The 22,694-nt window shown below is 41.8% G+C and overlaps 1 protein-coding gene across 1 annotated transcript in view; it reads left to right on the forward strand.

The window, feature by feature from the left end:
• The window catches only part of CPEB4 (cytoplasmic polyadenylation element binding protein 4), a 75,536-nt gene that overhangs the window by 26,060 nt on the left and 26,782 nt on the right, over nucleotides 1-22,694 (forward strand). The window contains 1 exon segment of the mRNA XM_029051066.2: nucleotides 1,416-1,497. Within this exon segment, the coding sequence (XP_028906899.1) occupies nucleotides 1,416-1,497 (82 nt within the window).

The following is a 22,694-nucleotide window of genomic DNA, read 5'->3' on the forward strand; positions in this document are numbered from 1 at the left end:
CCTCCTGTGCTTTCTGAATACATCAATATATAAATGCCCACATCTACTTGCTGACCACTGGCTCCTGAAATTACCTGCAATTTGCAAATGAACCAATCAGTGGTCTTGTTTGAGTGCTACTGTAGTCAGAGCACTGTATTAAGTGCTTGGGAGAGTACAACAGAATTGGTGGACAATACATTCCCTGCTCACAAAGTAGAAAACTTATGGAATAAAGGGGTTAAATACAGGCTACACCAGGTTAAATCAAGATCACTGTGAAACATGCTAAAAAGCTTGGTAAGCCTTTTTCTTTCTGGCTGCATTCCAGTTTTCTCCCTTGGCTCTGAGATGACAGTAGCCCTGGGTCTTGCTGATACTGTATCAGGTCATTATCATTACTTGAGGAACTTCATTTTAACTGCTTGTTCACTATTATCAGTGAACTTTAAACAGATACAATTAAATTGCTTGTGTAATACTCGTACAATACCTGAGATCTCTGAATCAGCCTTTCAAATGACTAGTAGTGTTATCCATTGCCAAAAAAAAAAGGTTACTGGAGAATGAGAATATGGAAAATTGCAAATAAATGAAAACTGGTTTTACCTCAGTTGACAACAGGATTGGTTCTTCTGGTAAACCTATCACTCTCTCTATGCTACTCTCTACTCTTCATGCTTTCTTCCTCTTTTAGTTTTACCTGCCCCCCTCTGGCTGTTTTCCTGTTCCTCTAACTCACTCTGCTCTCTTACTCCCTCTCTCCTTTTCCTAAGGTTCTTGTTGCCTATTTCTGACTTGCCCTGATTTTTGTAGTTCCTTGTCCCTTTGTATTTTGCTCTCCTCTAATGTCCTTTTTGCAGCCTTTCCTATTTGTTCCACTTCCCTTCACACTATCTTCGCTGTCCAACTTGATGCCATTTTGTATTTTTCTCTTTTCCTTTTGTAACTGCTCTTTCCTCCTGTCCCGCCTGGTCATATTTTTTCCATATCTGGTCACCGGTGTTACATGGAGTAGCATTCCAGGTCCCGTCCACCTTGCCAGGGTTATTCTCTTTTGGAAGTGCCAGCCAATCCCCTTCCCCTTCATGATTTGGTGGGTAGGAGAGGGAAGAGAAGGTGGGCTATGGCCCCTCTGCATGGATTTTCCATTTGGGTAGGAGAGAGAGGACATAGCCAGTAGGAACTAACCAGTCGGGGGCCAAGGCAACAGATTGCAATAGGGATCCAGACAGGAACTTGTACTTACTAGTCAAAGGTGACACTACCAACAGTGAGATTTATTAATCCCTGGAAGTGTGGCTGATAGGGAACATAAAGTGCGCTGAATCAACAAGAAAGGGTGGAGTTGAAACCTTCATCAACCCAGGAACCTGATGCAGCAATTTATTTAAACCCCGTTTTTAATGTAGCTTTGTTATTGTGCTTGTTCACAGGATCGCACAAGGACTTTTGACATGCACTCGTTGGAAAGCTCCCTAATCGACATAATGAGAGCTGAAAATGATTCACTAAAAGGTAAGCTTATCAACATGACTTTTCCTTCAGTAAATAGGATTATATACTTATGAATTTGCCACTTCTGGGGTTTTCTAGCTAATGTCATTAGTTCATCTACTGGATCCTTTGCTTTATCAGCTCCACAAACATAACCTTTGTTTTCTGTACGTCACATAAAAATGACATATAGTACCTTTGTTGTCTATATGCTCATCCAGGTCAGTGAATGTCAACCTGGCAGACATTTGGAGCGTTTTTTTCCAGGGGACTTTAAAACGCACAGCAGATCAAGATTTAAAATGAAGATTTTGTAAAACTCTTGAAATGCTTTCCCAGAAACATTTTTTTGTGCGCGCATCATACTTACTGAATCAATCAGTGGCATTTATTAAGCACTTGCTGTGTGTGTTAAGCACTGCAGTAAGCGCTTGGGAAAGTACAGTACAACAGAGTTGGTAGACATAATCCCTGCCCACAAGGAGTTTACAGCCTACAGTAATCTGATAAAAGCAATTTTTCCCCCCCACCAAAGTCCATCTTGATCATTTAGAAAAAATATCACCTTTTGAATGGTGGGGATTTTTTTTGGGACATCTGACATTTTTTGATTTCTTTGGGTTTGACTTGTCATTTTGGTAATTACAGTAAAACCTGGTATTAAGGTGTAACAGGGACAACTCCAAAGGAAGGAAATGGAACATTAGGAGCAAATAGATGGGACCTCAAAATTGGAAAATCGTAGTTGAGCACACTTTTTGTGTAGGCAAATTTTAAGTTTTTCAACATCTCAAGCGATTTTCCATGTGCTTCTGAAAAAGCTTATCCATCAAAATGGAAGTCATCTTTTAGAGAAGATCAAAGCCTCATTTCTATATAAGCAAAAAATAAGTGATACTGAAAATGAATGATGCTTTATTCAAAAGGACGGTATCTGATTTGGGTTTTAGTTTTAAGACCTAAAAAAGTGCATTAATAAATATAGTAAGTAATTATAGTGTGTCAATCAAAATGCTTGATGAATCACCCACAGTGTGTGTTTAATGGGTCATCCTCCTGCTCCTACTGAAAGTTTAGGTTGATTGTCCAGTAAAGAAAAGTAGAAGCTTATTGAGCCTACTTTGGTGAAGAGAAGTGAACTGGAATAATAATAATAATGTTGGAATTTGAGCCAAGCACTGTTCTAAGCGCTGGGGAGGGGCAGTACAAGGTAATCAGGTTGTCCCAGATGGGGCTCACAGTCTTAATCCCTATTTTACAGATGAGGGAACTGAAGCCCAGAGAGGTAAAGTGACTGGCCCAAAGTCACACAGCTGACAAGTGGCAGAGCTGGGATTAGAACCTATGATCTCTGACTCCCAAGCCCAGGCTCTTTCCACTGAGCCACGCTGCTTCTCTAAAGTCACAGCAACCCCTGCATAAGTGAATAACTGAATAAATTAACCCAAGGCTCAGGGTGTGTGGTGGGGATATCCTGGCCTAGAGCAGATCTTTCTATGTTTTAAGAAAACTTCAAGATATAGTATACCCAGAGGCAAGAACAGATCTGGCAGAGGAGCTGATCAGACACCACCCTCTTCACCCATAATCAGCCTATGGAGAAAATCAGTAAGGTGAAGCTCCATTTGGATGTAGCTGCCAGACCTAGGAAGAGCCAACTTGGTGTTAAGTAAGCAGTATAATTAATTCTCTGATATGTTGATAGGTTCTTGAAGAACCCCATGAAAATGACAAGTATTTAGGGAGAAATGACTGTGTCCTTTGAGGCTCAAAGTACAGTAATTTGGCAGATGTTCTATTTTAAAATTGTATCATTTAGAGGTAATTCCTTAAAATAATTCTGATGAGAATGGATTTAAGAGGTTATTTTTAAATGTTACTTTGAAGGTAAGTGGCTTTGTGTTCTGTGCAAATTCAGTATTTCATAGTTACAGCACATTTTTTCTTCAGTTCTTCATGGTGCACTGTATGCTTCAAAAGTCACGAAGAAATTCCATATATAATAATGCCCGAGCTTAGAGAGATAATTCAGACTTAAACATAATTGGTTTTTTTTTGATAGAGTAGAGTTATGAAGACCAAACCAAAATATTCCTGTAATCGCCATCTCAGTTGTTTAAGACCTTTTCTAGACACTCATAATTACCATTATTCTCTCTTTCAGTTGGATTAAAAATAAAAACTACCTTCTGAGATAGTTATCAAGAATACTTTTTATTTTCTCTCTTTTTTCCAAGTCTTATCTTTAATCCATTTGCTGTGCAGCTGCCAGTTTTATGTTATTTATATCCATAAAATGGTGTCTTGCCTTCTCCATAACCAATACCAGTGACAGTCTGCAGAAGCCCTTCCCCAGAGACTAATTGCATCTTCTTTACAGCATACTCAGACTTCAAGAGCTAAGAGCCTGAGATGGAAACAGATTTTGAATTGGGATTTTCCAGATGGCTGTTTAGTATTCTTGCAATGCTATAAGGTTTACCAAGAATTTTTTTCACCTGGACTGAAATTTCTCTTTTGTATGTAGGCAGAAACAGTTATTTAGATAAATTTTGTACTTTTGTCATTTTGTATGATTTCCTGCCTGAGAAATTAATACTTATTTCTTTGAAGCAGAAAGATTCAAAACAGATTAAAGCCACGTGGGGGGACATCTGTTTCCAACTCTGTGAAGTATAGGCTAGAAATTTCCAAAGAGTAATTCGTGGAGTTGCACTACACATGTATATGTGAGCCATGTGGTAGGGATTGCCTTTGCGCATCCATCTTTTCAAGCAAATTCACGTACATGGAGAAAATCTCTCTGTCGATAGGGAATCTTCAAACACGAAGTATTCACTTTCTCCCTTCTCTTTTTACATATCTCTCCCCCTTAACTTCTTGGGTGTTGAAGACTCTCAGACCTGACATTGCTGCTACAGATATTTTCTTCCTTTAACCGTAATTTTGGGAAGCCCTGTATTTTTTTTTTTAAATGGTGTTTAAGTGCTGACTTACGTGCCAGGTACTGTACTAAGTGCTGGGGTAGATATAAGCTAATCAGGTTGGACACACTCCATGTTCCTCATGGAGTATTAATCCCCATTTTACAAATAAGGAAACTGAGGCACAGAGAAGCGACTTGCCCAAGGTCACACAGCAGACAAAGGACAGAGCCTAGGATTAAAAACCAGGTCCTTCTGACTCCCTGGCCCATCCCTTACCCATTAGGCCACCCTGCTTCTCAATTCTGAATAGCAGTTAACTGCTTTGAAGCAAATGCAACCCTAAGCTAGGCAGTTTCTGACACCATCTGTAGCCCTTCGTTGCTAAGTAAAATAATGTAGAAAAAGCTCCCTTAGAAGAAAACCACAAAACTCATTTAACAATTTTTGGTGTATTTAAAGTTCATGTTTACTGCAAATGAACCGTATCCCCGATCTGTCACTCTATAGAAAAATGTTATTTGTGGTAATCAGCTTTTAATTGGTTCCTCCTGTTACTTTAGTTGAGATTAGGATAATGACCAGCTAAATCTGCATTGGTTTCTTTTGAACATTAGAATGAATTTAGTGCTAATGAAGAGGGGTGTTACTGAGTAGGCAGATACGAAGCAAGTGAATATTTCACTGTGTACTTTGTTCTGCCCTCCAGTTCTAAACTTAAATATTGTCCTCCTAAATCCTCTTCCATCATTCCTTTAACAAATCCACTATTCCTTCTTCACGTCCAGTTATATTTTTGCTCTTTTGAGAAAGTTGGCGAAATACCCAGGGGTGAATTTTGAATTATTTTCTTTCCTCTACCTGCTAGTATTTAAATCATTAGAGGTGGTGATTGGGTGATTGAGATCAAGACCTTCAGGTAAGGGTCATTATCCCTTTCCCAAATGCTAGATTAATCCTCCCTACAAAGTAGAAAGTGGGTCCAAACCCAGTGAATTGCAAACTACCTGCCTGTTGCATTCTCCCCCACCTCAGTCTCATCAGTCATTTAGCCCTGGAAAGGAGGGCTGGAGATGATCCCTCTAGACTCTAAGCCCGATGTGAGCAGGACAGCAATCTCTCTTTATTGATGAACTGTACTTTCCAAGCGCTTAGAACAATGCTCCGCATACAGGAAGTGCTCAATAAATATGATTGAATGAATGAATCACGCTTCCTTCACCGACCTGCGGCCTGCCCGCTGCCACGTCCAGTGGACATGGTAGCCAGCATACTCCTTATGCCCCACCCAATCCTGCCTGCTGTTGGAGGTTAGACTGGAGCAGTGGGGGTGACAGACTGGCCTTCCCCCGTATCTCCACAGCATCCCCCCTTCCCCGCAGCCTCAGGTCTAGCCACGCATGACGTCAGTCAATCGTATTTATTGGATGCTTACTTTGTGCAGAGCACTGTACTAAGCAGTTGAGAGAGTATGGTAGAGCAATATAACAGATTCCCTGCCCAGAACGAGCTTACAGTCTAGAGGACATGCCAGCGCACCAGGAGCTAGGCCAGCTCCACAGATATTCCTGCACCTGTACCCCAATTTGGTCCAGAAGCACGGCGAACCCCTCCCAGATCAGTGCGAAGGCTGGCACAGCCATGGAACTTGATGGCAAGCAGCCGAGCCGGAGGGAGGCTCAGCCTCTCCAAATAACTCATACCGGAATGCTGTTCTGATGCTTATTGTTTTACCAGAACCACATTCTGGTCCATCCCGGCTGACTTTCACCTCTGGGGATAAGAAAATGGACTTTTGTTAGTATTAGTCACAGGAAGTGGAAAAAAAATTATAATAATGTGGCCTCTGGGTTACCAGTTCTTATATCTCACGTCATAGGACAATTGTGTTTTCTCGACTTTAAATTTCAAAGACAGTAGATGTGATAGAATATGTTTCTTCTTGTTGACATCGAGATTTTCTTTAAATCTAATAAACGATTTAGAGGCTTGGAGGAGCACTTTTCTCAAAAGGATACACCAAAAAGATTAGTAGAGCTTTTCGGTCAGGAAAGAAGACTGAGGTGGCAACTAATTGAAATCTATACAATCATGAAGGGTGTGGCTGAAGAATCAGACAATTACTGTTTTCCAAATCCCACATCAGCACCATGAAGTTTTATGTTGAGACCCTCCCTTTTATGAAAAGGGAGTTTGAAGTTTCAAACTGTCCGCAGTTTGAAGACAAAGCTCAGCTCTCCCTGCTTTGCAGCACTTGCTACATGCATATATTAAATGGTTGCATTTTCATTCTTTAGTGTCTATTTAACCCTCAAAAGAGGGTAAAAATGGTGAAAAGGAAAGATGGAAGGTCCAGTGTTCCTGTAAAAGAATCTGTGACCCGAAAGTACTCTTGGAAAAGAGGAAAAAGTTTCGAAAAATGTTCATTTATTAAACGGTGCTTTCCAAATAGGCAAGGCTAAGAATGGTAAAGTCAAACCCCATTTAGCCTTCATTTGCCAGGTAAACTTGAAGAACACTAGGAAAGAATCCAGGCAAGAGTTTTAACTGAATTTAGCAGCAGTAAAAATGAAGGTTAGAAGAACAAAACATCCTCCTCTATTGTCTTAACTTTACAACAATTTTAAAAAGGTAAATGTGGAATTAAAGAAAGCGTTGAACATGGGGAATGCTGTGCACAAAAGGAGATATTTGAAAGACAAATTATGAGTATAATAACCAGAAGCGAGGATACAGACTATCTGACCTAGTGGAAAAAACTCCCTGAAGCATAGCTAGGATTCAGTTTAATAGGCTTCTCTGATGAGAAATCAGATGATCTGTGGGTTTGACACAGTCATATGAGAGGGTTGGGAGGTGTGTCACATAACCTTGAATATTACTCTCCTGATCTACAAAGCATTAGAAACTGTGGGTCCAAGCCAGTTTGCTATATACACCGATCCCCCCACATAAGAAACACTATGGTCAGGACAGGATTACCATACTTAAAAAAATGACTGCCAACAGGAAAGAGATTTCAGCTAGAAGAGGAAGGTTGTAGAATGCAGTGTGATCCCAGACAGTGCCCCCGCAGATGGGAAGTTGGCAAGCTCAAATAATTTACAAATTGCTTAGATCCCCACCCCCAAAAATAGTTTCACACCGAATATCAGAGAAAGGATTTAATTGTATACGTAAAGTTGACAAACTATCAACACCAGTAGTGTGAACCATCGTTTCACTTGAACTGGCAAGATTATAAAGATCGGGAATGAAACATAAATTGAGCTCATCAAATCTAAAAAATAATTGGCTTCTCTGAAACAATATTACCTAGTCTGACTCACTGTACAAGAACATGCTGACCTAGAGTATGGGGCACTTATTGCAGAATGTTAAGATTGATCTCAAGAATTACTAGGTTAGCCACAGGGACCCATGATGTGGATTAATAATGAATTCCTTCCCATTATATGTCTATGAAGAAATGTGCTAATTACGTCTCATACCAATCTCACCAGATTTATAGGTTCAGATTTCATGGAAACTGGAATTAGGCCATTGAACCCAAGATTAAAGGGAAGCGACTATCAATCAGTGGTATTTATTGAGTGCTTCCTGGGTGCGGAGCCCTGTACTAAATGCCTGAGAGAGTACAACAGAGTTAGTAGACATGTTCCTGCCTACAAGGAGCTCACAGTCTGGGGACTATATAGTTCTACAGGAACTTCAGTTAGAAGAATTGCAAAGCAGCATAGTCTAATGGAAAGTGCACAGGCCTGGGAGAGGATGTGGGTTTTTATCCTGGCTCTACCACTTGCCTGCTGTGTGACCTTGGACAAGTCACGTAACTTTTCTGTGTCTCAATTTCCTCAACTGTAAAATGGATACTATTTAGGCTGTCAGTACTGTGGGGGACAAGGACTGCATGCAGCCTGATCAACTTGTATCTTCCCCAGCTCTTATATTAGTGCTTGACACATAGTAAGTGCTTAACAAATACTGTCAAATGAGGGCAATGAAGAGGATTTAGACACCATCTGATGTGATGTATATTGTTCATTGTCAGTTTTCATTTGAACTTTTGTAATATACCATTTTTCATGTGTTTAACATTGGTTACAAGCTTATATTAGTATTAAGGAAAAGAGGTAGCTAAACTAATACTGGGGGCCCTGTTGCATGGTAAGTGATTATCAGAATGAGAATTGGGTGAAGTTTTCTAATGTGAGGCAGCTCACTTGGAAGGCGCAATTCCTGTCCATCTCTGTCAAAATTGTTCTCATGAGTATTCATATTTTATGTACTCTAAGATCATAATAAACATCAGGATGATTGAGCAACCATTGAAGGTGGTAGGTTCAAAATTAAATAAGCACTTCACACAGCAGGTGATACATATATGAAGTTGCATAGGCAGAAAACATCATTAGTTCAAGAAGGCAGTGAATTAAATTCATGGACTAGAGGGGTAATGGTATTTACTGAGTGCCTACTGGATGTCACACTTTATTAAGTGCTGGGAGAGTACAGTAGGAGGAACAAATGTTTCTTGCCCACAAGGAGTCAATTTAATCTAATAGGATAGAATGAAAAAATATTTGCAAACTGAGGGCACTCTTTCTATCTTAGCTTTTGAGCCCTCTGTGGGACAGGGGCTGTCTGATAATCTTGTATAAACCCCAGGGTTTAGTACAGTGCTTTGATTAAAAAAGTAATAAATTCCATAATTATTATGAATTATGGGGGAACAGAATGAATATGCCAGGATGCAATATCAGAAAAAGTGCATGAAGGTGCAATTGAATATTCATGTAAGCATTTAAGAGCTGAGGGTGTGAATAAGTACACATATTTAGGGGTGGAGGCTGAGGTCCATGACCCCTTACTAAAATGTAAAGAATCTGTATGTTAGATCTATCCCTAACCATAAAGATGGACATCAAGAAGGTCAACCCTCACTGTTTCTCCAAGGGAACTTTTGTGCTCCTATTGGAATACTAGCCCGGCTAGGCCATTGCTCTGACTACATAGAGCATTTTGTAAAGAAATATTTCTCATGTGAAAGAAGCATTTGTTCTTTTGTAAACAGCTTCGCACATAGCGCTTTTTTTTTCTTTTTCTCCCCCAATTAGACTGTAAGCCCGTCGATGGGCAGGGATTGTCTCTATCTGTTGCCGAATTGTACATTCCACGCGCTTAGTACAGTGCTTTGCACATAGTAAGTGCTCATTAAATACTATTGAATGAATGAATAAAGGCCACTGGTTTGAAAGTTGATTATTTTTAAGAAAATGAAAGCCCTATGTGGGACAGGGTCCGTGACCAACTTGATTATCTTGTATATACCCCAATATTTAGTACAGTGCTTGGTACATAGTAAGCACTTAAGTGCCCTTTTTTTTTTTCAAAAAAAAAAAGACATACTCATTTTAGGCAGTGGTGTCAAACTCATTGTAGTGGTAGCACAAATTTACTCAAGAAAATTCTGGTGTTTTGGTTTGTGCTTCAAGTAAGGCTTAAGCGGAAGGTGGGAAGGAACTATTTGCCTTGGTCTACAGAGTGTGTAACACACGTACCTCTGTTTCCTTTCCCTGCTGCTTCCAAGCTCTTTGGAAGGGTGAGGTTGGGAGTACCAGCACCGACATGGAAGGAGTGGCATCTGGGGCCACAAGCAAGTGCAATTAAGACAAGTTAAATTTAATAAAAGAGCTCTGTCAACCTGTCTGCGTCTGTTTCCCCAAATGACCTAGGATTTCTTAAGAACATCAGCACATATGACGCCAGTATGGGATCAGACCAATGGCTCATTCAGCCCAGATTTCTGTCTTGCAGAGGCACAAGATTCCTTTCCTTCCTCTTCCTTTTTTATCTTTCCTGCCTCTGACCTCTTGCTCATTCTCTCCCTCCTGGCTGGAGCTTCCTCCCTCTTCAAATCTGCCAGACCACAGCTCTGTGCATCATCAGATACCTTCTGAAATTACATTTTCTCCTCCAGGAGGCCTTCCCAGATTTGTTTTTCTTTTCCTTAGTCATATCCCCACAACTACCACCTCCCCAATTCTATACCGGCTATGCATTCGCACACACAAGCATAACGACTTAGTCTATTATTTAAGGACTTACTCATCTACTTATCCATTTTTCCTTTCTATTCTTTAAATTATTTTATGTCTGTCTTCCCAGCCAGACTGCGAGATCCTTGAGAAGAGGGACCATGCCTTTTAACTCTGTTGTATTCTCCCAAGTGCTTAGTAAATATTAGTGGTTTTTCCCTCTTGCCTCCCCAACTTTCCTCCCCCTGCCCCCATTCATCTTCTGTTCTTCCCTTCTTCCTTTTCTCCCTCCCCCACAGCTCTTCCCTGCCTCCGTCTTCCTCTTCTCCTCCCTACTTTCCTCTATTTTCCCTCACCCCTCTCCCTTCCCCCTCCCCCCTTATCACTTCATGGATAGCTGGGGCTATAGATAGGGGAGAGAGCAGGGGATAAAGTCTGGATATTGAGGAGCGAGGTCTGGATATTGAGAGTTGGAGCTGAGACCTGGATCCAGGATGCAGAATGGAGGAGACCCTCCTAGAGTTGGGACCAGAGAACTCATTTCTTCGGTCATATTTATTGAGCACACTGTACTAAGCGCTTGGGAGAGTATAATATAACAATAAAGAGACATTCCCTGCCCACAGCGAGCTCACAGTCTAGAAGGATCAAAGTCCCAGACCTCTCCACCACATACCACTGCCCCTTCCACAGGGACCTCCAGGCCATGCCACGTGGGAGAGTGACCCCCAATTTGTCCTAGTAATATCATTATTATTGTGAGTATTTGCCAGGCACTATATTAAGTCCTGAGGTAGATACAAACAAAGGTCGAACACAGTCTTTATCCCACATGGGCTCACCGTTTAAGTAGGAGGGAGCTCAGGAGTTTAACCTGTTTTAAGTTTTATAAATGAGGAAACTGAGGGACAGAGAAATTACATAACTTGCCTGAGGTGGTGGACCACAATTAGAACCTAGGTCCTCTGACTCCCAGGCCCGTGCTCCTTCCACTAGACCATGCTCCCTCTCCAGCTCCAGGATGAGGAACAGAAAGGGCCACCGGCTTTCCTCTTACATGAACCTCCAAAGCCCGCCGGGTGGGAGAGGGGCAGCTGCCTCTTACCCCTTCAAGCTGCTCCAATCAGCTCCCCCTTCTCCGGCCTTTTGCTTCCAGAGGCCACCTCAGTTTTCAGAATTTGGTCAGGCTGCACTAGCAGCCTTGACTCCGACCACAACTATGCCTGTTAAATTTTCTACTCTATCCAAAATGCCCAATCCCTCATGTATTATATTGCTGACTCACCTTTTTAATTATTTTTAAAAATCACTTCATCCTTCCTTATGTGTCCATCACCTGCTCCCTCAACATCAACTCCCTCTCCCTTTTGCGTCACTCTGACTCACTCCCTTTGCTCTTCCCCCGCTCCCTGTCCCACAGCACTGATGTATACATCTGTCATTTTATTTATTTATATTGATGCCTGTTTACTCGTATTGATGTCTGTCTTCCCCTCAACACTTCCCCTACACCCCCAGCCTGTGAGCTCGTTGTGGGCAGGGATTGTCTGTATTGCTGAATTGTACTTCTCCAAGCGCTTAGTACAGTGCTCTGCAGACAGTAAAGTGCTTAATAAGTGCAATTGGATGAATTGAACGTTCCTTATTCTCAGATTGCGAGCTTCCTGCGAGCCAGGCAGGTTCTGTGTCCAGTTTTCCCCAGTGAATAGTATAGAAGCATCTAAATTCTGCCCGGACTCCAAATTACATCGCTCAGTCTTAGGCAACACCGAATTTCTTGAGAAGCAGAATGGGCCTGGGAGTCGAAGAACTGGGTCCTAATCCCAAATCCGCCCCTTGCCTGCTGTGTGAACAGTGATAAATCACTTAACTCCTCTGCACCTTAGTTTCCTCATGTGTAAAATGGGTATTAAATATCTGTCCTCCTTCCTCCTCAGACCGTAAGCCTCAGGTGGGACTGGATCTGTCTTTTTCCCGATTTACCCACCCCAGAACTTGGCACGTATGAAATGCCCAACACCATCATTAGTATTAATATTATTCTTATGCTAAATTTTGGGAGCAAACCGTTTACCTTGTGGAACAAGCTGGGGTTCCCCCCCCCCCCCCAAAAGAAAGCTGTGCCTTTAAATGGAAAGAGCTTTTTATATGTTGTGTGCTCAGGGCTGAGTCAACAGACTAGTTGGAAACTGCATCCCTGGTTTCATGTCACAGGGTTCCTTCCTGACTCTCTTCCGTGCACCCTTTGGATGAAACCAACTAACACAAACCCTAGGTGAGGAGCTTAGGTTCGCTGCAAAAAGCGAAGAGCGCAGTGTAATTCCGGAAAGCCCTGTAAACAGGGTAGAAGGCCCCCAGCAAAACAGCAGTGTGGAAGTTGGACCCAATTCGCCTCCGAAGCGACAATGTAAAGAAGCCTTCTTTCGTCCTTCCCCGCCCGCCCTTCTCCCACCTGCAAGTGCGTTGGAATGGAATGGCCTAAAACTTTTTATTCTTTGGGCCTTTTGTTGAGTGTTTGTGTTCCCGTACCTGTGTTCGGGGCGAGGGGCTTGCATTTCTTCCGAGGAAACCTCGTGCAGAGGACACGGTAGGGGGGGCTGAGATCAACCTTTCCATTGCGGGGTTGGGTTCGGGACTGTCTGATAAACAACGGGGCCGGCCGGAGCCTGGTTGTTGTGTTGTTTTTTTTTTAATTTCAGATGTGCTTTCAAGCCGGGAAAGTCTGATTCCCCAAGGAGCTCGTGTAGGGCAGGGGGAAATTACATTTGTTCATGAGGCTGCATTCAGATCTGGGGTGGGGTGCAGTGGGTGGATAATCTCTTTAAGAAGGATTCTTTAGGGGAAGGTGCCCTTAAGAAAAATGCATTGTTTTCGTGAATTGGGTTTCAACCATAAAGATATCTTGTAGATAGTCCGGATTAGGAGCTATCAAATGTGCCCTAGGAAGTTCAGTGAAAGAGGCTTTCAACACCTCCCACCCCCACCATCACACACACAAACCAACTGGGGAAAAGAAAATGACCATTTGTGTATGTGTGTGTTGAGCGAGGGGGGGTGGGGGGGAAGTGGTCAGTCAAACCGTGAATTCTTCATTCCTAACCCAGGTGTTGAAAATAGGGAAACGTTTTTTTCTTGCTCAGTGAATTTTGCCCCTTCTTGTGGGCCCTGTTACCATTCTGTCAGAGAAATAATCCGTGAACGCTTTGGTTCATTTAGGGAGGAAGCTATTAACTCATTTTTTCATTGGTAGGCCAAAGTTTAAGAAATAAGTTAATTGGCTCTCTTTGAATTCATTCCTTTAAGGTGTTTTAATACTGAGTTTTAAAAATATGCTTCCATATATAGGGGTTTTTTTTAACATTTCATGGCCATTTGACTTTCTGATTTAGGTTTGGGCTCAGTGGAAAGAGCCCGGGCTTGGGTGTTAGAGGTCATGGGTTCGAATCCCCGCTCCTCTGCTTGCCAGCTGTGTAACTTTGGGCAAGTCACTTAGCTTCTCTGTGCCTCAGTTACCTCATCTGTAAAATGGGGATTAAAAACTGTGAGCCCCATGTGGGACAACATGATCACCTTGTATCCCCCAAGTGCTTAGAACAGTGCTTTGCACATAGTAACCGCTTAGCAAATGTCAATATTATTATTATTATTTTAAGATGCATTATGAAATGCCCAAGTAGAAATATTAATTAGACATGTTGACCCGTAATTATTATTATTATTATTATCAACACCAGAGAGAGCATGTATGCCTAGTAATTATTAACAAGCTTGTGTTCTAGGTATTACAGGCATATACCAACTGGTAAGACGATAAATAGTACTGGCAGTGTTTTCGATTTAGAAAAGATAACTGAAGATTCTTTTTGCATATGTCGAGTCATGTTTCTCAAACTGTGTTCCACCAACCCGTGTTGACATGTGACCCGGTTTCTGGGGACTTCATTAGGCACAAAAATGCATCCTCAGAGGAGGGGATTTCTCTGAAATGCTAGTCCTCAACCCTGCCTATTCTTGCCTATTTTATGAGACCTTGATTCCTAGCCTTGTTTACTTTTCTGGCATCACCAATAACTTCTGGCTCTTTTCTCACATCTGTAAGCATTTCTAACCGTGGTTGGCAAAACTTTTCACCTGTGACACCATCTTACCTGACTGTTCTCATCTTCCCCAGTTCCCCAGTCAGTATCTCTGCCTATGCTTGGGAGTGTCCACATACAGTGCTTTGCTCACAACAGATACTCAATGAATACTGTGGAAGAGGCTGATAATGGTACAGCATTTTTCTCTCTCTTTTTTCTGGCATTTGTTAAGCACTTAAGTACCAGGCACTGTACTAAGCCCTGGGGTAGATACAAGCTAAACAGGTTGGACCCAGGCCATGTCCCACTTGGGGTTCTCAGTCTTAGCCCTCATTTTACAGATGAGGGAACTGAGGCCCAGAGAAGGGAAGTGATTTGCCCAACGTCAGACACCAGCTGGGATTAGAAAAGCAGCATGATGTAGGGAATAAAGCATGGGCCTGGGAGTCAGAAGGTCGTGGGTCTTCATCCCGCTCGACCATGTCTGCTGTATGATCTTGGTCAAGTCACTTCACTTCTCTGTACTTCAGTTACCTCATCAGTGAATTGGGGATTGAGACTGTGACCCCCATGTGGGATAGGGACTGCATCCAATCCGATTTGCTTGTATCCACCCCAGTGCAATATTTGTTACATAGTAAGCGCTTAACAAATACCATTATCATTATTATTATTGTTATTACTAATAACCCAGGCCCCTCTGACTCCCAGGCCTATCCAGTAGGCCATGATGCTTCTCCTTTAAATTTCAACTCAAGCCAATTCCTTCAGGAGTTCTGTGATTAACGCCATCTATTCTTCACCTATCATCCAGCACCATTATCTATAATAGTAATAATTGTGGTATTTATTAGGTGCTTACTGTGTGCCAAGCACTGTATATAAGAGCTGGGGCAGATACAAGATAATCAGGACCCCAATGCTGAAGGTAAGCTTGGGCATGCTGGAACTCTCCTCTAATAAAAGAAAATTATCCCAGAAATATCTCTTGGCAGGGATGGTAAGGGTAGGAGGAGGGCTTGCTCTCCCACCCATATAGAGCAGGGGAGGGACAGTGGCACCCCACCCCGCCCTCAGCCCCTGCTATCGCTTGGTCAAGAGTAGATGAAACCAGATTGGGTGTCTGCTGGCAGGACACTGCCCTCTGCCCCAGGGACTTGGGAGAGGAGAGAGTCCAGGCCCTTGCCCTGGTGTCGATCCGATCCTCTGCTCTTTCTCAGTCAATCAATTAATTCTATTTATTGAGTGCTTACTGTGTGCAGAGTCCTCTTGCCTGTAAGCTCCTCATGGACAGGGACTCTGCTAATTCTGTTGTATTGTAGTCTCCCAAGCGCTTATCAACTAGTGAGTACTCAATAAATAGTGTTTGAATGCAGAGCACTGTACTCAGTGCTTGGGAGAGTATAACTATTATATGCTTGGTAAGTACTTGGTATATAATACTTGGTATACACAAAATGGTCTGGTACGAGTTGGTAGACACAAAAACTGTGAGCCCTGTGTGGCACATAAACTGTAAGCGCTAATTATATTGTATCTATCCCTTTGCTTAGTGCAACAAATACCAAATACCAAATACCACATTATTTTCTCCTCTCCCTAGTTCCGCACGCAATAACCTCTCACCGCGGTTTGTTCGCCAGCCGTGTCTCAGTTGTGTTTTTTTTACTTTCTGCCCTGGTCACAGTTCATTGTCATTCATTCATTCAGTCATATTTATTGAGCGCTTACTGTGTGCAAAGCACTGTACCAAGTGCTTGGGAGAGTAATAATAACAATAATAATGGCATTTGTTAAGCGCTTAGTATGTGCCAACCACTGTTCTAAGCACTGGGGGGAGTAGTGGGGCTCACAGTCTTGATCCCCATTTTCCAGATTAGGTGACTGAGGCACAGAGAAGTGAAGTGACTTGCCCAAAGTCACACAGCTGACAAGAGGCGGAGTCGGGATTAGAACCCATGAGACCTCTGGCTCCCAAGCCCAGACTCTTGCCACCGAGCCATGCTGGTTCTCAGTATAACAACAGACTCATTCCTACCCACGAGTTCACAGTCTAAAGGGGAGACAGACCTTGATACAAATAAATAAATATGTAAATAAATTACAGATATATATCTGCGCATATATATATAATATATGTGATAAATACACATATATGATATACATACACATGCATATATGTAATATATCATGGGACTGTGTGGATGCATGTATGTATAAACAATTATGATGTTTCATTTTCCCCGATCTTATCTCTTGGTTAGACTGTAAAGTCTGTAAGTTGAATATTGTCTTTTCGAAGTGCTAAGTGCAACATTGTGTCCCTAGGAGGCATTCAGGAAGTACTTGTAGATGACAGTGATTGCTTGTACTTGTCCTCATTAAACTGGCTAGTGGATCTCAATTATGGATGAGTAATGTAGCTGTATAAATACAGCTATATTACTCTATTTTTATTGTTATGGAGGTTCCATGATAGTATAGCCTATTTTGACTTCATCAGAAGTAAAATGAATGTGTTGACCCACCTGGATCTCTCTGCCTGGTATTCATTCATTCAATAGTATTTATTAAGCACTTATTATGTGCAGAGCACTGTACTAAGCACTTGGAATGTACAATTCGGCAACAGATGGAGACAATCCCTGCCAATTGACGGGCTTACAGTCTAATCGGGGGAGACAGACAAAAACAAGACCACATAATCACAATAAATAGAATCAAGGGGATGTACACCTCATTAACAAAATAAATAGGGTAATAAAAATATATACAAATGAGCACAGTGCTGAGGGGAGGGGAAGGGAGAGGAGGAGGAGCAGAGGGAAAGGGGGCTTAGCTGAGGGGAGGAGAAGGGGGGAAGGGGGAGGGAGCAGAGGGAAAGGGGGAAGCTCAGTCTAGGAAGGCCTCTTGGAAGAGGTCTTTGAAGAGGGGAAGAGAGTTTGGTGGATGTGAGGTGGGAGGGCATTCCAGGACAGCGGTAGTACGTGGGCCAGAGTTTGATGGCGGGATAGGTATGAACGAGGGACGGTGAGGAGGTGGGCCACAGAGAAGTGGAGCATATGGGGTGGGCAGTGGAAAGAGAGAAGGGAGGAGAGGTAGGAGGGGGCAAGGTGATGGAGAGCCTTGAAGCCCAGAGTGAGGAGTTTTTGTTTCGTGCGGAGTTTGAGAGGCAACCACTGGAAGTTTATAAGGAGGGGAGTGACATGCCCAGAGCGTTTCTGCAGAAAGATGATCCGGGCAGCAGAATGAAGAATAAATAGACTGGAGTGGGGAGAGACAGGAGGAAGGGAGATCAGAGAGAAGGCTGACACAATAATCCAGCCAGGATATTATGAGAGCTTGTACCAGCATGATAGCCGTTTGGATGGAGAGGAAAGGGCAGATCTTGACGATGTTGTAAAGGTGAGAGTGGCAGGCATTGGTGACGGATAGGATGTGTGGGGTGAATGAGAGAGCTGAGTCAAGGATGACACCAAGGTTGTGGGCTTGAGAGACGGGAAGGATGGTTGTACCTTGCCCAGCCCCGTCACGCAGACTCTCCCAATTAGACATCCTCTTCACTGGAACCTGAGAAGCAGCATGGTCTAGTGGAAAGAACACTGATCTGGGACTCCGAGGCCCTGAGGTTTATTCCTGGCTCTTCCTCTTGCCTGCTGTATGACCTTGGAAATGTCACTTGACTTCTCGGAGCTTCAGATTCCTCATCTGTAAAATAGGGATTCATTCATTCCATAGTATTTTTTCATTCGATAGTATTTATTAAATGCTTACTATGTGCAGAGCACTGTACTAAGCACTTGGAATGTACAATTCAACTTAGACTGCGAGCCTCATGGGGGACAGGTACTAAGTCTGATCTGATTATCTTACACGTATCCCAGTGCTTGATACAGTGTTTGGCATATAATAGGTGCTTAACAGTTACTATCATCATTATTTTCAAATTGTTTCTCCATTTCCTCACACATCCCGTGGGCCTGCCTCCTGGCCTTACCCTTCAACCTCACTGCCAACACACTGAGAGATAATGCCATAAGTTAATGTTGCAAAGTCAAAACCGATGTGTTGTGCAAAGCTGAAACGGTGTGAATTTAGAAACGTAAGTGGTGTTCATCTCGACTCTAGACCTCTTAAATCAAGGAATTTCCTTGATTCACTTATCAAAAGAAGGGAAATAATGCATTTCACTCTGTTGTAAAATAACCTTAGTTAGGAAAGGCTCAGATGGCTGCAATATATTGGGAACAGTTAGGAACAATATAAGGTATCTGACTTTTTTTTAGAAAAGCTCACATTTTTAGCTCTTTAATTTTGGTTCCTAATTATTTTTAAAGTGACATAAACGTTAATGCACTTTTATAATTGTTTAGATAACATGTTTAAAGGAGTGCAAAGTTTTGTGACAGTTTTGCTAATATGTAGAGTTTCGAAGTTGGATATCAACAAATACAGATATCCGTTCTATGGGATCAAAGCTACTGTTGGGTGCGAAATTACTCAGAATCTTTCTTGAGATCAAAACAGTTGTCAGCTGAGGTTTTTTCCTAAAATCTTATGTCCTTCATCCCTTCTTCCTTAGTACTCTTGCTTTCTGTCCTTCTTTAGATGTGTGTGATGTTGGACATGTGACAGATCACAAGGTTGAGCTCATGACTCAACCAGTCAATTATGATGTAGTTTACTAATGAGACTTACAATCAACAGTTTGTATGGGTACTTAAGATTAAAATTCAGTTTTAGAAAGATTGGTAGTGTTGAAATACTGTGGTGACTCGGCAGTTGTAGATGAGTGAGCAGAACAAATGCTTGAAGCCAATTTAGTAATATTCCTGTGCTCTTTTCCAACGTGAATTTTCTAATTGGTCTTATTAATCCTTCCCTAGTAATTAGAGCATTCTCTAAGGGTACCGATCATGGCTTAAATTGATTTCTGAGAAGTTGATAAAAGATGCTTTGGAACTGCAAAGACCACCTAGAGTTTATCGTACTGTTTTTTATATTTTGAAAACAGTGTAGATTAAAGAAGTGCTCAAACATCTTCCTTTGGGGGCCAGATTAAAGAAGTGGCTGTTTTGTCAGTGCAACCATTCCACCTTGAAAATTGCCCTCTCCGTAGACTGAACCTCTGGAAACATTTGTCCCAGTCTGGATTAAACCAGCTGGTAGGCTGGGTTTGGCTCAGAGGCCCTATTTGAATATCCCCGTGTAGATACTTAAGAAGAGACAAAGGATGTGGTCTCTGCAACCAAAGTCCCCAAATCGCCCTGCAGCAGACTGGAGCTGATAGGTTGGCCTGAGTCAGCCCATACATCCCAAGGCCATAGGCCAAACAAGCCTTGAACACATTCCTTGGTACCTCTGTTTCTGGCTGTGTGGGCCAGGGGAGCAGGGTGTTTTTGTGCTTATGAGTTTTTGAGTGTAAATATAAATAAACCCTGTATAAGTACTGCAGTGCTTCTCCTCTTTTCCCAATCTTTCCCCTACAAATAAGCTCCAGGCCCACTTCTGACTACAGTCCAAATCAAGCAAGAACCCATCATAGTACCACAGGCCTTTTTAGGTTAGAATTGGGGTGGCCCAGGACCCCCACCCCGTTGGGGGAAACTTGGATTTATGATCATTCCAGAACTTAAATTTGAGAGAACTCGACTGGGGTTCTTAAAGCCCTCTCTCAGTATAGTGAGGTGTTCGTTCCTGTTCTGTCCCTGCACCTCAGAACCGTGGCATAAGTCTTTAGGGCAAAGGCAGAAGTCCATATCTACCTTTCCTCCACAGTTAGCAAGAATAGGAATCTAGGATATTAGGAACTTTCTCCTTCTCTCTTTTCCCAGCTCAGCTACTAGGGAGTTTCAGATGGGTGTATGATGACTTGAGAATATGGCCAGATCCTCCAGTTAGTGTCTTGTAGATGCTCTCCTCTTTCAAAATTAATCCAGGCTTGATAATTGCATCCTTCTCTTGTGAGGTGGCCAAGTTTGGATAGACTGTGGAATGGAAAGACATTCAAAATCAGATAGCTTTGATTCTTTTACAGTTTTTTTTTCCCAGAGGGTCACTGCATTAACTTGAGTTTAAACCATTTCTTCTATAAATTTAAAAATGAAGATTTCATTCTACCTGCTGGTTTTGAACATCAAATTATTTGCAATTTTTTGCAATAAACCAGTACACACTGATCCAAATCCCAGACTCTTCTAATGAATTGTGTCCTGGAATTGTACTGCCAGTGACTGGCTTAGTAAAAGCTGTACAAACCAAAAATCTGTCATTCACAGGAAAAAAATGTGAAGAACTAAATTGCTAATGTTTGTAAGGAGAATTGCATTGAGTAGGATTTTTTTGAAAAGAATATGTGCTAAGATTTGGGTACATTTGACTCTTTTTGAGGTGTCTGTAAGTACTTAGTACAGTGCTCTGCACAGTAAGTGCTCAATAAATACGATTGATTGATTACAAACTCCCTGTAGGGCGAAGACCATGTCTTAATGTATATGTACTCGCCCATCCCTTAGAACAGGGCTCAGCAGAATGTTAGCCTTCAGAAATGATAGTGGTGGGAATGATGATGGTAACGATGAAGAGAACGCTCCTCTGAAAGGTTTGGAAGTAGTGATTGCCATTGCCATTGACAGTTTGCTCTAATGCCCACCAGCTAGCCCTCTCTAGCATTCTTAACTATTTTCATCAGTACTTGAAGAATAATCCCCAGAAGTAGTTGAGGCCTCCCTCTTGACACCCAAAGAAGGGACATCAAACTTTCAATCTGTTGTACATATAGTTAATAAATTTAAGCCTCCAATTTAAAAACATGGGTTTAGTAATGGCCTTCTTTTACCTTCAGGTCGTCTAAACTATTCATATCCAGGATCCGATAGCTCTCTGCTTATTAATGGTAAGTGCTAATTGATTTACCAAAGTGAAATTTGCTGAGCTAGAGAAATTATTAGTGGGCGAGAAAGTAACTGTGTTCCCTACAGTTGAGTGAAAAGTAGTCCAAATTCTAAGAAGGTAGCAAAGTGTTACCATTAATCTGCCAAAAACACTTTGAAAACACTGAAAATTATTTACTCTGGTGACATCTTAACGTAATGAATAAAAACCTCTTAATATTAGAGAGGAAGTGGCTTCAAGGAATGCCATTATCTAAGTGAATATTTCTCAGATTGGCATTTCTATTCTGGTATAGGTAGTATGCCAAATGGCAAAAAAACAAGCATTCTTTTGTTAAAGCAGCTCTTTTATAAGAGCTCTGATCTTGATAAAGCAGTGTAATATTATATAAACCATTTCCAGGATGCTGCCTACCAGCAACTCAGCGTTAGGTCCATTTTTTCTATCTGTTCTATTCATTATTAACAATGTGAGCTTTATCCTTAAGGAGAAAGAGAGGTGTGTGTACCATATCAAAGTATTTATTGATCTTTTTATTCATTTTGGAAGGCATCAAATAAGATAGTTCATCTACATTATTGGGCAATAGAGTGTAATAGAATAATCAATCAGTAGTAGTTATTGAGTATACTCTTTGCAGAGTACTGAAGTGTTTGGGAGAATACAAAGAATTAGTAGGCAGAATCCCTGCCCTCAAGGATCTTTCAGTCTAGCAAGGGAGAATAATGAATGAATTCATTCATTCAGTCGTTTGTATTGAGCGCTTACAGTGTGCAGAGCGCTGTACTAAACTCTTGGGAAAGTACAATGCACCAATAAACAGATATATTCCCTGCTCATAACTGTAGTCTAGAGGTGTTTTGGTAGCACTTTAGTTTGATGTCAGTCACGGTGTACCCACTGAAATATGAGTTTTCCATGACTCAGGGTATTTCAAAAATATAACCCTCATAATTATTGGAAATCTGATTGCCATTGTTTTTGAGGAATTCTACAAAAATCATAAGCAGCAGTGGCTTGGATGTTGTTAATACCATGACAAGATTACTCCTGTTGTTATTACCTATATATTTATTCCCTGTAGTTACTTTGCTAACCTCTAGCTCTCCAGGCCCTTTCTTTCTCCCAAATAGTCATTATTTCCCCCTCAACCCAGACTCATCCTCTCATCCTTGCACTGATATCAACCACCCTTGGACTTATCTTACCAGTTCTTGTGTCCTCTCCCGATTCTTTCTGTTGACCTTAGCTAACTCCCTTCTCAGTTTTTTTGCTTTTCTCTT

The sequence above is a fragment of the Ornithorhynchus anatinus genome, chromosome X1 (genome assembly GCF_004115215.2).
Source record: "Ornithorhynchus anatinus isolate Pmale09 chromosome X1, mOrnAna1.pri.v4, whole genome shotgun sequence".
Taxonomy (NCBI): domain Eukaryota; kingdom Metazoa; phylum Chordata; class Mammalia; order Monotremata; family Ornithorhynchidae; genus Ornithorhynchus; species Ornithorhynchus anatinus.